Source organism: Bufo bufo, chromosome 1 (assembly GCF_905171765.1).
Source record: "Bufo bufo chromosome 1, aBufBuf1.1, whole genome shotgun sequence".
Lineage (NCBI taxonomy): Eukaryota > Metazoa > Chordata > Amphibia > Anura > Bufonidae > Bufo > Bufo bufo.
The window spans coordinates 342,395,741-342,411,527 of NC_053389.1; the positions used below are offsets into that span (position 1 = coordinate 342,395,741).

At 44.7% G+C, this 15,787-nt stretch overlaps 1 protein-coding gene across 1 annotated transcript in view; it reads right to left on the reverse strand.

The window, feature by feature from the left end:
* Nucleotides 1-621: 621 nt before the first annotated feature.
* LOC121009484 (cysteine-rich and transmembrane domain-containing protein 1-like) overlaps nt 622-15,787 on the reverse strand; it is a 122,028-nt gene continuing 106,862 nt past the window's right edge. Inside the window, exon 3 of the mRNA XM_040442634.1 lies at nt 622-987. Coding sequence (XP_040298568.1) covers nt 881-987 — 107 coding nt within the window. The 3' untranslated portion in view covers nt 622-880. The remainder of the gene's footprint in view (nt 988-15,787) is intronic.

A 15,787-nucleotide genomic window follows, 5' to 3' on the forward strand; every position in this document is an offset into this window, starting at 1 on the left:
ATAAGGTGCAAGGCAACAATGAACTGCGGAAGTATGTAAGTGCTCACAGATGCCAAGTCTTTGCATACTGAGCTGGTTTATTATGTGGATGTTAGATCAGATTCATATATTCATTTGTCCCAGTCTGGGAATAATTGAGTTTTGAAGCACAATACAAGAGAAAAAAAAAAAATGATAAAGAACTATGAACAGAAAAAAAAAAGAATACACAGTGCTTGTAACATTCATGGAGCAAGATATTGCCCAGAATTGAAAGAAGAGGCAGAAGTGTGCACTTACATTCACACGACTGTGTGTAATCCTTGCCGTTTTGCGGTCCGCAAATAACGGAACAGTGTGTCCACATTTTGCGGATGAATGATTTCAGTTTGTGTTCCGTATGTCTTCTGTTTTTTACGGTCCGCAAAAAACGTAAGGAATAAAAGAGAGAAGAAAAAAAATGAAGGCCTTCAATAATTCAGAAATAGAACCGCAAAAAACTGATGACATACAGAAACCATTCCGTATGGCATCCGCAATTTGCGGATCCATTGACTTGAATAGGGCTGCGGACCGATCTGTGCGGACAATAATAGTACAAGCTTCATATTTTTGCGGAGTAGAAAAGCGGAAACACGGATGCGGACAACATACTGAACGTTGTCCACACATTTTATTCACCCATAGGAATGAATAGATCTGCATCTATTCCGCAAAATGCGGAATGGATGCTGATAAAATTATACAGTCGTGTGAATGTACCCTAACTGCATGAAAATCAATAGGATAATAAATGCCTGCTTGTTAATTGATTAAAAAAATTTAAGATAAAAATAAGATGTTAGATGCAATAAAGTACAGGCATTCTGTGTTCTGGCTTTTACTAAATATTTATATAATTTTATGTTAACATGTCCCAAAGGCAGCAACAACAAAGGGCAGTCCAACAAGCTGTTAAACAGGCACTTTCTCCAGAATCATCCCTTCTTCTCTCTTCTACAACGTACACTAAGAAAGAAAAGAAAATAATTCATTAAGTCCGCTCTTCAACCACTGTACTCAATTTGGTATTTTTAATACACTGATCTAGCGTAATCGACACATCTAATCCTGTGATTTAGTAATACAATTTTACATTAAGGCCTCATGCATACAACCATTGTTTCGGTCCGCATCTGAGCCGCAGTATTTGGGGCTTGGATGCGGACCCATTCACTTCAATGGGGCAGGAAAAGATGCGGACAGCACTCAGTGTGCTGTCCGCATCCGTTGCTCCGTTCCGTGGTCCGCCAAAAAAATATAACCTGTCCCCCGTTCTTGTCTGTTTTGTGGACAAGAATAGGCAGTTATATTAATGGCTGTCCGCGCCGTTCCGCAAATTGCGGAACGCACACGGACACCATTAGATCCAGTGACGTACCAGGTCTCTGCCAAAACAGGATAGGGCAGCGTTAAAGCCCGCCCATTAGTGCCGGTGACATCACCTGGAACACTATTAGGCAGAAGCCTCCGCCTAGCAGTGTCAAAATCTAAACAAAACAGCCCTTGTCCTGCGCGATGCAGAGGGGCTGCCTGGGGTGAAAAAGAGGATATGTCTGGATTCAGCTCTGAACCCGGACAATCCCTTTAATGCCTAACTTGATAGAGATGTGAGATCTTTTTTCCGAAATAAGGCAGGTTTCTTTTTTATAAGAAATATTTGCAGAGTATGCTTTTGATGCAATGTTTATGTTTACAGTTTAAAAAAAAAAGCAAAAAAAAAAATGCATTTTAACTTTTGTTTCTGGTGGCAATACCCGAAAACTGACATTTGTTTTGCATTTTTCATCGTCCACAAGAATTTCTATTCATTAAATTTACCATTTTGGGTAAATCAGATCATAGCTTGTAGTACGACAGCGATGAAGCCATAAAAAAATATGTAGTGGGATCAGTTTGTATATATTTTTTTAGTAATTTTTTTTCCCATCACAAGGTCAGAAAATACCTTTGGATGACATTTTTTTTTTACATTATACAGTACTTTTCCACTGCACCTGGGGCTGACATTAGAATGGCTGGAAAGTGATGCAGAATGTGATTCGGTAGATGAAGCCACCTTTTTCCATTGCACCAAATAGATGGAAATAAAAACTTTTGGACTGCGTACATATGTGCTTGTAAAGGTGAAAGAAGTGCATTTGGGCCCATGTTGATATGTGGCCCCAATTCAGAAAAATAAACCTTTGTAGTTTATGCAAATTAGCTCCTAGATGGAACAAGGACATTGCTACTGCACCTGAAGCTGCAGTCAGTCACTTTCTGTGCTAGCTGCATCCCCACCACTTTGATTGACAGAGCTATGCAGTGTAGACAAAATCATGCCTGACCCTGAAATCTTGCGTCTCAATCTCTAGCCCTGTATCTATCAACATGAAACAAGGTGCGTTTCTTTCCACTAACAAGCAAATATGTACACAGTCCAATGGTTTTATTTTCAGGTATGTAGTGACAGATTGCCTTTAACCACCTCAGCGCCCCTAGCTTAAACACCCTTAATGACCAGGCCACTTTTTACACTTCTGACCTACACTACTTTAACCGTTTATTGCTCGGTCATGCAACTTACCACCCAAATGAATTTTACCTCCTTTTCTTCTCACTAATAGAGCTTTCATTTGGTGGTATTTCATTGCTGCTGACATTTTTACTTTTTTTGTTATTAATCGAAATTTAACGATTTTTTCACTTTCAGTTGTAAAAATTTGCAAAAAAAACGACATCCATATATACATTTTTCTCAAAATGTATTGTTCTACATGTCTTTGATTAAAAAAAAATGTTTACAAACTATGGTACAAAAATGTGAATTTCCGCTTTTTGAAGCAGCTCTGACTTTCTGAGCACCTGTCATGTTTCCTGAGGTTCTACAATGGCCAGACAGTACAAACACCCCACAAATGACCCCATTTCGGAAAGTAGACACCCTAAGGTATTCGCTGATGGGCATAGTGAGTTCATAGAACTTTTAATTTTTTGTCACAAGTTAGCGGAAAATTATGTTTTTTTTTTTTTCTTACAAAGTCTCATATTCCACTAACTTGTGACAAAAAATAAAAACTTCCATGAACTCACTATGCCCATCACGAAATACCTTGGGGTGTCTTCTTTCCAAAATGGGGTCACTTGTGGGGTAGTTATACTGCCCTGGCATTCTAGGGGCCCTAATGTGTGGTAAGTAGTTTGAAATCAAAATCTGTAATAAATGACCAGTGAAATCCAAAAAGGTGCTCTTTGGAATGTGGGCCCCTTTGCCCACCTAGGCTGCAAAAAAGTGTCACACATGTGGTATTGCCGTACTCAGGAGAAGTTGGGCAATGTGTTTTGGGGTGTCATTTTACATATACCCATGCTGGGTGAGATAAATATCTTGGTCAAATGCCAACTTTGTATAAAAAGAAAATGGGAAAAGTTGTCTTTTGCCAAGATATTTCTCTCACCCAGCATGGGTATATGTAAAATGACACCCCAAAACACATTGCCTAACTTCTCCTGAGTACGGCGATACCACATGTGTGACACTTTTCTGCAGCCTAGATGCGCAAAGGGGCCCACATTCCTTTTAGGAGGGCATTTTTAGACATTTGGATCCCAGACTTCTTCTCACGCTTTAGGGCCCCTAAAATGCCAGGGCAGTATAAATACCCCACATCTGACCCCATTTTGGAAAGAAGACACCCCAAGGTATTCAATGAGGGGCATGGCGAGTTCATAAAATTTTTATTTTTTTGGCTCAAGTTAGCGGAAAATGATTATTTTTTGTTTTTTCTCACAAAGTCTCCCTTTCCGCTAACTTGGGACAAAAATTTCAATCTTTCATGGACTCAATATGCCCCTCAGTGAATACCTTGGGGTGTCTTTTTTCCAAAATGGGGTCATTTGTGGGGTGTTTGTACTGCCCTGGCATTTAAGGGTCTCCGCATTCATTACATGTATGGCCAGCATTAGGAGTTTCTGCTATTCTCCTTATATTGAGCATACAGGTAATGAGATTTTTTTTTTCCGTTCAGCCTCTGGGCTGAAAGAAAAAATGAACGGCACAGATTTCTTCATTCGCATCGATCAATGTGGATGAAAAAATCTCTGCCAAAAAAAAAAAAAAGGAGGGGAAAGGCGTCTGCCCAACATCCATACCCACTTAGCCCGTATGCCCTGGCAAACCAGATTTCACCATTCACATCAATCGATGTGGATGAATAAATCATTGCCGGGATTTTTTTTTTTTTTTTTTTATATATACAAAGTGTTTGCCAAAGCATATGAACACCGCCGCCTCCTCAGCTCATATGCCTCGGCAAACGTATCTTTTACTGCAGAGGAGAAATCTCGTCTTGCAGCGCCGCATACACCAACTTGTGTGTAATCTGACAGCAGCGCAATGCTTCTGTCAGAATACACATCAGTGCTGCAGCTAGTCAATCGGTTGGTCCACCTGGAAGGTAAAAAAAACAAAAAACAAAAAAGAAAAAACCAGGCCGCAACGCAATAAATTTTATTAACTTTATAATAACTCTTGAACTGAACATATAAAACGTTATTTTTACTTTTTTAACTGAAAGTTAACTTTTTTGCTTACTGGTGTTTTTTTTTTTTTTTACCTTAATAGGACAAACCTCTCCTTCCCCATGGGACAATGTGCAAAGCGCAAATCGCCCAAAGATGTGGCGAAGTACATTATGCACTTTATCCCAGGTGAAAGGAGAGGTTTGCAGCAGCTGTGAGTAAAAGGACCCTAATAGCCCTGTGTGCCTGTCCTGTGAGATGCAATCCCTATGCTAAGTGTACCTGTGTGTGGTACTTCCGGAAACACTCTCCAAAGCATAGGGCAGGGTGGTCAGGGCAGTCAGGACAGAAATAGCGGGTGTCACGCCTTATTCCACTCCTGCTACAGACACGACATCTTTTTCGGGGTGGCAGTCGGTTTGAGGTATCAGCAACGACACTGGGGAAATGTCGCTCGTGTAGACGGCTCACTACACTGGTGGTTGGGGCCACGGAACCTCCTGGATACAGGAGGTTCGCGATGATCTCTTCCTGAAATTTGAGGAAGGATCCTGTTCTCCCAGCCTTACTGTAGAGAACAAAACTATTATATGCAGCCAATTGAAATAAATATACAGACACCTTATACCAGCGTCTGGTGCGTCGGGAAACTAAATAGGGAGCCAACATCTGGTCATTGAAGTCCACCCCTCACATGAGCGCATTATAGTCGTGGACACAGAGGGGCTTTTCAATGACACTGGTTGCCCGTTCAATTTGGATTGTCGTGTCTGCGCGAATGGAGGAGAGCATGTAAACGTCACGCTTGTCTCTCCATTTCACCGCGAGCAGTTCTTCGTTACACAAGGCAGCCCTCTCTCCCCTTGCAAGGTAGTCAGGGCAACCGACCGGCTCCAGGGTCTGATCTTTTCCCTCATAGATCCGAAATTTGTGGGTATAGCCTGTGGCCCTTTCACAGAGCTTATACAATTTGACCCCATACCGGGCGCGCTTGCTTGGGATGTATTGTTTGAAGCCAAGGCGCCCGGTAAAATGTATTAGGGACTCGTCTACGCAGATGTTTTGCTCAGGGGTATACAAATCTGCAAATTTCTGGTTGAAGTGGTCTATGAGGGGCCGAATTTTGTGGAGCCGGTCAAAAGCTGGGTGGCATCTGGGACGGGAGGCTGTGTTGTCGCTAAAGTGCAGGAAACGCAGGATGGTCTCAAAAACGTGTCCTGGACATAGCAGCAGAGAACATGGGCATGTGATGAATCGGGTTCGTGGACCAATATGACCGCAATTCATGCTTTTTGGTTAGACCCATGTTCAGGAGAAGGCCCAGAAAAAAATTTAAATTCGGAAACTTGGACTGGTTTCCACCGGAAAGACTGGGCATAAGAGCTTCCCGGGTTGGCGGCTATAAATTGAGTGGCATACCGATTTGTTTCTGCCACAACTAAGTCCAAGAGCTCCGCAGTCAAGAACAGCTCAAAAAATCCCAGGGCCGAACCGATCTGAGCTGTCTCAACCCGAACTCCAGACTGGGCGGTGAAAGGGGGAACTAATGGTGCGGCTGAAGTTGGGGACTGCCAATCAGGGTTTGCCAGCATCTCAGGGATTCTAGGGGCTCTACGGGCCTGTCTTTGCGGTGGCTGCGACGGGGTAACTATTGCACGTGCCACCGTACCAGCTTCAACTGCCCTTCTGGTGCTCGCCACTTCACCATGTTGTACGGCAGTGCTGGTACTAGGTCCAGGATGGGCTGCACTGCTGGTGTATGCCTCACCACGTAATCCGACAGCGTCAGCCCCACTCTGCTGCCCTTGAAACGGATCCTGCGCAACCTGTGGTCTAGCAAAAAGGGGCCGGGTACGCCTGGTGCTATCAGGGACCTCAACCTCCTCGTCCGAACTTTGGGTCAGACTGCCACTGCTTTCTACAGGTTCATATTCTGACCCGCTAGATTCGCCAGATGAGGGTTCCCATTCCTCATCCGACTGGGTCAGAATCCTGTAGGCCTCTTCAGAAGAATACCCCCTGTTTGACATTTTGGACTACTAAATTTAGGGGTATTCCCTGAGACTACCCAAGAAAAAAAGAAAGCCTGTCTTACAAAGGGGAGGCTAGTGAAGTACCGGAGGCCGCTGTGATTGATAAAAAAATATCAAAACAGATTTTTTTTATCGCCGCAGCGCTTGTAAAGTGATTGTGCAGTGATCAAAAAACAAAATAAAATTTGTCACTGCGGCGGGGCGGGTGTAGGTGAACGCACGTGTGGGCGACCGATCAGGCCTGATCGGACAAACACTGCGTTTTGGGTGGAGGGCGAGCTAAGGTGACACTAATACAATTATAGATCTGACTGTGATCAGTTTTGATCACTTACAGATACTATAAAAGTACAAATGCTGGTTAGTGATACGCTAATCAGCGAATAAGTGACTGCGGTGCGGTGGGCTGGGCGCTAACTACCTAACCAAGGGACCTAAACTATCCTAAAACTATAAATCAATACCAGTGAAAAAAAAAAAAAGTGACAGTTTACACGGATCACTTTTTTCCCTTTCACTAGGTGACTGACAGGGGCGATCAAGGGGTTAATTGGGGTGATGGAGGGTGATCTGGGGGCTAAGAGTGGTGTTGGTGGGTACTCACAGTGATGTGTGCTCCTCTGCTGGAACCAACCGACGAAAAGGACCAGCAGAGGAGCACAGAAGCCATTTAACACATTATATTTATAAATATAATGTGTTAGATGGCTTCTGATTAGATTTTTTAAAAATCATCAACCTGCCAGCGACGATCATTGGCTGGCAGGTTGATGACGAACTTGTCTTTTAAATTTTGCCGGCCCGCGATGCACATGCACGGGCCGGCTTTGCCCGAAACCTCGCGTCTCGCGAGAGGACGCACCGGCGCGTCCACCCAGAGTAACAGGACCGCCGCAAAGACGCAATCCTGCGTACGGCGGTCCTGAGCAGGTTAAAGAGTACCTTTCACCACTCCAGACATGTCCATTTTAAAAGCTGCATGCATTCCACATGTAGTAACAATTCTGGAGCATCTATTCTTATGTCTGTATGTTGTGCCATTTCTTTTTTTATTTCTACTAGAAGTTATGAATGAATTGCTAGCAGTCTGCAGTAAGGGTACAGTGGGGTGGTAACCAGTTTGCAGGCCCCCCTCCCCCCAACTGGTTACCACACCTCTGTACCCTTACTGCAGACTGCTAGCAATTTATTCTTGACCTCTAGTAGAAATAATAAAGGAATGGCACAATATAGAGTCATAAGAATAGATGTTGCAGAATTGTAATTACTTGGGGAACGCACAAAGCTATAAAAACAGGCATCAGGAGAGGTAAAAGGTCCTCTTTAAATAAAAATAAAAATCATTTTACTGCTACAGTATAAATTGCTGTAATTTATGTAAAAACTACATAACTGACCCCTCAAAAAAGTCCCCATCCCTACATGAACTGACCATGGAGCATTTGTATGGCTTATTCGTTCCAATTACTACATTTATTCTACAATTTATACTGTATTTTTCGCCCTATAAGACGCAACTAGGTTTTAGAGTAGGATAATAACCAAAAAATAATTTTTCGGGCTTCCGGTTCCGGCGCTGGTATGAGGAGACGCGCTTAGCGGAGCTCCGCCACCTTCCCCAACAGCCTTACCCTCCGATCACCGCCTACGGGCTCAATTAACCACACAAAGTGTGGCAAGTGTTGGCAGGCAGCGCTTTGTGCATGGAGAGGTACCTGCTACGTAGCGGGAAGAAACCGGAGGACGGAGAAGAGTCGCGGCTGGAGCGGCTACCTAAAGAGGCCAAGATGGCGGCCGAGATTGAGACCACGCCGCAGGTAGTTGAATTGAACCAGACCCCGATATCCTCACAAGAGGACTTGTTCCAGTCTACCCCGCTACCAGCTGCAGATCTCAAAAGGCTGGCATTAGAGGTCGCGGCCCACCTGGCACCTGATCTTAAATCTACGCTGGCAGCGACGATACAGGATTCCCTTACAGAGCTGCAGGAAGCCTACAACCAGCAGGGGTATCGCATAGACGAACTTGAGCAGAGGACGTCATGCGTGGAAGAAGACATGCAAGGCACACAGTCGCGAATAAAAGTGCTGATGCAGACGGTGAACGAGCTAAAAGATAAGGTCGATGACCTTGAAAACCGCTCACGTCGCAGTAACCTCAGGTTAGTGGGTCTCCCTGAGGACATACTGGGCACAGAGCTTAAACACATTTGCGAGTCAGAACTCCCCAGAGCGCTGGGACTGTCGATTCCCCGCAAAGTGGAAAGAGCGCATAGGCTGGGGTCCCTGCAGAGCCCTCCTGAGGGATCTAAGGAGGTGGCTAACCGTCGCAGAGAGGCAGACAGGTCATAATGAAATACCTCGATTTCTCTGATAAGGAGGACATTATACGCGCTTTTAGGGCGCGAAAAGAGCCTCTAACCTATAGGGGGCAGAAGATCATGCTTTTCAACGATTATTCGGCAGTGATCACAAAGAAAAGGAGAGGTTTCAGCTAAATATGCACTTCACTGTTTCAGAGGAAAATCCGTTTTCAACTACTGCATCCGGCAGTGTTAAAAGTGAAGTGTGCAGATGGAGTCTACAGGAACTTTAATAACGCCTCAGATGCTGCAGCTTTTTTTGCTCAAGGCCCATATCTCACCGAACCTGAGGATCCGGTGGAAAAAGGAAGAAGAGGGTCACAGAGTCCACAATCAGGCTCACAAGGGACTTCCAGAGACAAGCAGCAACGGAGAGATGAGATCCTGCACTTCTCGTCTGGCAATCAGCGGAAGCAGCGAAAATGAGGGGTGCCATGCCTCATGTATCTACGCCTTCATAAAGGGGAATGTAAGAAATAAGTGAGGGGAATGAAGGTTCTGGTGGTTTTCAATCCTCCATTGTAAGCTAATCAGGGGGAATTGTGTGGGTTTGAAAGATGGTACCAGAAAAAAGTGGAGCCCAGGATGTAATGTTTGGTTCACTGGCCTGTACAGGCTACTCAGGGATGTTTGTGTAAGTTTTTTCTTCATGTTTTAGTTATGTTAATATTGTCCTGCCAATCTCTTTGTCTCATACCAACGACAGCGGGGGGAAAAACCTTCTAAAAATGTGGGGTGATGATTAAGATTGTAACGTGGAACGTCAAGGGCCTGCGCTCCCAGCAGAAACGCATAATGGTGCTGCACCATCTCAAGCGCCTGAAGGCAGATATTGCGGTTCTGCAGGAAACGCATCTCCTGGAGGCGGATTTTATAAGAATGTCAAGGCTCTGGGTGGGCAAGGTATATGGTTCTCCGGCTATACAGGGCAAGGCGGGTGTGATCACACTGGTACACAAGAACTTACTACATAGGGTCCAGGGTTACACTGCTGATGATGAGGGCAGGGTGTTGATTCTGACATTGAAAGATGGGAGCAGGAATCTCAACATATATAATGTTTATGCACCCAATGTACAGCAAGGTCGTTTTTTTGCCTCCCTGAGAGATAAGATACTGGCAGATCAGGTGGGCAATATATTGGTGGGAGGGGATTTTAATGCCACAATGGTGGAAAGCGAGGATCGTAAGCAGTCAGGGTCGGTGAGGAATAGAGCTCATGGGAGAGGTGGGGTTTTGTCTTCCCTTACAGAGGACATTGCTATGGTGGATACCTGGAGGATGTCACATCCGGATGAGAGGGACTTTACCCACTTCTCCCATGCGCAAAACTCGTGGTCCCGTATAGACTACTGGTTGGCTAAGCCAGAACTCTTATCCAGAGTTAGCGAGGTAGTTATTGAAAACCTGGTGATCTCAGATCATTCGCCAGTGTTTCTGTCTTTGGCGGATATGGAACCGAGAGGGACAGAATACATCTGGAAATTCCCGTCTTTCCTAGCTGAGGATGAGACCTTTGTAGAACTACTACGGGGTTGGTGGCTGGAATACAGCACTACTAATCAGGAGCATGAATCTGACCCTCTTCTTTTCTGGGAAGCAGGCAAATCAGTTATACGGGGCAGACTGATAGCATACATAACAGGTCTCAAGAAAGCTACGAAGGCACAATTTATTAAGTGTAGTCAGGCGGTCCAAGGTTGTTATAGGATTTTTGTGCAATCTCCTTCGTCAGAGAACAAGGAAAAGTGGAGTGCAGCAAGAGAGGAGTTCGAGCTTTGGGCAAAGAGAAAGGAAAGCTTTCACACAGCTAGATGGGAACTGGAGCTGCACAAGTTCGGTAACAAGGCAGGTAAACTCCTGGCAAATCTGGCTAAGGGGCGCAGACAAACAATCCCAATCACCCATCTACGTGACTCAGCAGGGAAAGTTAGGTCCCAACCCCCCGACATCCTGAAAATCTTTAGAAGTTACTATTCTGACCTGTATAGTAGGCCTCCTGACAATGTAGGCTTGGGCCCTAGTTTCTTGGAAGGCTTAAATCTCCCAGTGATAGCACAGGAGGACCTAGATCAGCTTAATAGGCCCATCACGGAAGAGGAAATCTTGAAAACGATAGCACAGTTACCTGGGAATAAGGCACCGGGTCCGGATGGATATTCGGGTGACTTCTATAAAGCCCTTAAAGCACAAATATCACCGGTACTATCTAAACTTGGAAATGTCCTCTTGCAGGGGGGGGAGGTTATCTGCTCAAATAAATATGGCGCACATACGTATGCTCCCTAAGGAGGGTAAACCAGCAGAGGACCCCGCGTCGTACAGACCTATATCCCTCATCAATCAGGATGTTAAAATCCTCTCGAAACTTATGGCCAATAGATTAGCATGCATCCTCCCGAGCCTGATCAGCCCATCACAGGTTGGTTTCATTAGAAACCGGTCAGCAGTCACTAACATTCGTTGAGTCTTGGCGGTCTTGGATGAGGTGGGTCGGGGGAGGGGAGGGGTTTCGGCGCCCTCCATAGTCACTCTTGACGCTGAAAAAGCTTTTGATAAAGTACATTGGGAGTGGCTATGGAGGGTGTTGGACAAATTTGGGGTGAGAGACTCTTTTAGGGAATACCTTACTCAGCTTTACACAACTCCTATGGCCAGGATAGGCATGCAAGGCTTTCTTTCTGACCCTTTTAGCTTGCATAGGGGAACAAGGCAGGGCTGTCCTTTATCCCCTTTGTTGTTCGACCTAGCTGTAGAGCCTCTGGTTCGTCTTCTAAACTCGGGTGGGATTTTCGAGGGTATTAAAATAGGGAACTCTGAACTGAAAGCCATTTTTTTCGCAGATGACATACTCTTATTTATGGGTAACCCTGTGTCAGATCTACAGGCAGTACTGAGCAGCATTGCAAAATTTGGTCAGTTCTCAGGATTCACGATAAATACAGCCAAGTGTGCTCTTCTACAACTAGGGAGAGGGGAAACTATATTGAAGCCTGGGAGTACTTTAGAAGGGATACCGGTGGCTAAAGGTCACATTACATATTTAGGTATCAAGATAGGTCCTATGGCAGAATCATTATACGGTCTGAATTATACCCCCTTATTAAGTAAGGTGACTAATGAGCTGCGTAGATGGCAGAACCTACCCCTGCCCCTACTAGGCAGAATCCATTTAGTTAAAATGATCAGCTTCTCCAGACTCCTTTATCCTCTCCAGACGTTACCCTTGCTGATTAAGCATGTGGACGTCAGTAGGCTCCATGGTGAGGTGACACGCTTCATCTGGAAGGGAAAGAGACCACGAATAGGTCTGAGGAAGCGGGTGGCCCTTAAACTGAAAGGGGGAATGAACATGCCTGATGTCAGGATGTATAACCAGGCATGTCTTCTTAGACACATTATTGACTGGCTGCGTCACACAAGTTTCCATTCTGATTATACTTTGGAGAGGGAACTTTGCGCACCTTGGGATCCTTGCACCCTGTTACACACGGCCTTGAGAGCCCTACCCATGCATCTGCGGAATTCGATTATCTTCCGCCACACATGGGCAGCGTGGAGAATTATTAGGAAGAATCTACGACTCTGTCAGAAAGTCTCAAAATTTTTACCTCTGTGGGGGCATCCGGAATTTGAACAGGGAAGGAGGAATGCTCTGTTTAAAGAATGGAAGCAGAAAGGAATACTGACGGCCCAGCAATTGTTACACAAGACTGAGAATAGATGGTTATCATGTCAGGAGGTTAGGGACGTTTATCACCTGAGTCCTTTCCAAACTATTCAATACTCCGAGGTTAATAAATTCTTAACTGATAGGTTGAGGGATGTCTCTAAGGAAATGGCGACGAATGACTTTGATAAGATAGTAATGAAGGGTACAGGCCCGCAATCCATTTCTCTATTATACTCCCAATTAAGGGTGATTTTGGGGGACGGCCTGCCACACCTAGCTTTTCGCCCATGGGCTCGTATATTAGAGGACAACGTGGCAGGAGAGAAGATTCTAAAGGGATGGTGGGCCATGAGGAATTCAGTCATAAATGAAGTTTGGAGGGACACACATTTCAGGATAATGCATAATGCTATTTATGCTTTTAACCTCCCGGCAGGTACCAACAGGTCGGACAGGATCACTAGTTGCCCAAAATGTAAGGTCATGCACACTGATCTATTTCACGGTCTTTGGTCCTGCCCCCACATACAGGATCTATGGAATCAGGTGGCCCAGATATCTAAGGATAGTTGGAACCTGACGGTCCCGTTGAGCCCTATGACCTTTCTCTTTCATTATTGGGAGGAGCTAAAGGATGGGGTCCTTCTGGAATGGAGGCTACCGACCCTCTTCCATGCACTCTGTATGGTAACTAAGAGGAGAATTTTACAACATTGGCTCCGGCCCTCGGTCCCCTCAAGGGATGACATTTTAGCTTGTCTTAGAGAACTACTGAATTTGGAGCGAGGGGATGTTATGAAGCATAAGGAAGGGAAGGGAGGCAAATTCCTAAAGAAATGGAGAGGCTTTCTGACACAGTTTTTCTCTGACTCTGATATTGAGCACATCATGAGACCCTTCACTTTAACAAAATGGTATCTGGAGGAACAGTTGAAGGGGTCGCTAGGCCACTTGGCACAATAACAGGTTTCCTACAACCACCCAGAACGTTACTAGTATGTTGATATCATTTTTTTAGACCATGTCTGTCGAAAGGTATGGCGAATGTTCTGGCAGGACGATAGTTAGTTCCGAATAAGGGGTTGGGGGGGGGGAAGGGCGATTGAGTTTTCTCAGATTTGGGGAGGGGGGGGGTTTAATTTGAAGGGTTATGAGAATAATTAAAGTAAAGGACAACTTGTTTTGAGTCTCTACTGTATACATAGACATCAATGTCTGTTTTCTGAAAATATTTGTAACAAACATACAATGCTTTGGAATTGTACTTTATGTATGTCCTTTCTTTTGAAAATAAAAAATTTTCTTGAAAAAAAAAAAATAATAATTTTTCATTAGACCTCAGGTCAGACCCCAATGTGAATGACCCCCAATCAGACCTCGGCTAACAGCCCCAATCTAAATAAGACCCCCATTAAGACCTCAGATCAGCCCCCCATGCCTCCTATCAGCCCCCAGCCTCTTATCAGCTTCCATGCCACGGCACTTACACAGGAGCAGGCATGTGTGTAGACTTAGAAGCGGAGCAGGCATGTGTGGCAGGAAAGCCTGCTCCGCCCCCCATCTGCCTGCTCCCACCGTCTCCCTGCAAATCTGCCAGCCGGCCCCTGCCAACCTCCACCAGACCGGGCCGGCCGTTCTGTCACCCTGCACCGGCCACACCACCTGACCCCACCACCCAGCGGCCGTCCTGATCTCCAAGTACGCGCTGCGGCCGCCGGGCTCTCCCTCTCCAGGGTACTCTGATGTCTGGTACATGACACAGATTATGCCAGAAAGCATGTTTCTTGCAAAACCAGTGTGCAATTACATTTTCAAACTCACAATCCACTATCTGACTCTGCAAACAAGTATTTGGTATAACCACACACTGTATTAGATTTAAATAAATAATGAACCCTATTAAACCAGACATACTGCCTGCTAAGGCTAGGATGATGGGTAGGATAGCCACCTTACTACCCGCAGGAAGGGGAGGAGGTAATTTTATGTTAGAATTTTTTTTTTTTACTTTGTAATCGTTAATAATAATCGCTTTCATTGTGGAAGCACTCATTAGTACAAAGGAGCTGCCAGCCAGGGAGCCGTGAGTGTACTGCTGGCATAACTTACCACTCCCTGTTTTTGGAAGGCAGATTTTGCCAGACTGGTTTATTTACACCATGTCCCATTTGAAGCCCCCCTGATGCACCCCTAGAGTAGAAACTCCATAAAATTTACCACATCTAAGAAACTACACCCCGCAAGGTATTCAAAACTGATTTAACAAACTTTAACCCTTTATCTGCCTTCCAGAAACCATATGGCATTCCTTTCCTTCTGCACCCTGCCGTTTGGTCATACAGCAGTTTTACGACCATATATGGGGCGTTTCTGTAAACTGCAGAATCAGGGTCATAAATATAAAGTTTTGTTTGGCTATTAATCCTTGCTTTGTTACTGGAAAAAATTAATTAAAATGGAAAATTTGCAAACAAAATAGCAGTTTTGGCACAGTTTTTATTTAATTTTTTTGACCGTGTTCATCTGAGGGGTTAGATCATGGGGTATTTTTATAGAGAAGATTCTTACGAACGTGGCGATACCTAATATGTCTACTTTTTAAAAAATGTATTTAGGTTTTACACTATATTATCCTTTTTATAAACAAAAAACGTTTTAGTATCTCCATAGTCTAAGGCCTCATGCACACAACAGTTTTTTTTGTGGTCCGCAAAAAACAGGGTCCGTAGGTCCGTGTCAGTTTTTTCTTCCGTGGGTCTTCCTTGATTTTTGGAGGATCCACGGACATGAAGGAAAAAGTCGTTTTGGTGTCCGTCTGGCCGTGCGTAGCCAAACAGATCCGTCCTGACTTACAATGCAAGTCAATGGGGACAGATGCGTTTGACGTTGACACAGTATGGTGCAATCGCAAACGGATCCGTCCCCCATTGACTTTCAATGTAAAGTCAGGAGTCCCTATTATACCATCGGATCTGAGTTTTCTCCTATCCGATGGTATATTTTAACTTGAAGCATCCCCATCACCATGGGAACGCCTCTATGTTAAAATATACCATCGGATTTGAGTTATATCGTGAAAACTCATATCCGACAGTATATTCTAACACAGAGGCGTTCCCATAGTGATGGGGACGCTTCAAGTTAGAATATACTAAGAACTTTGTACATGACTGCCCCCTGCTGCCTGGCAGCACCCGA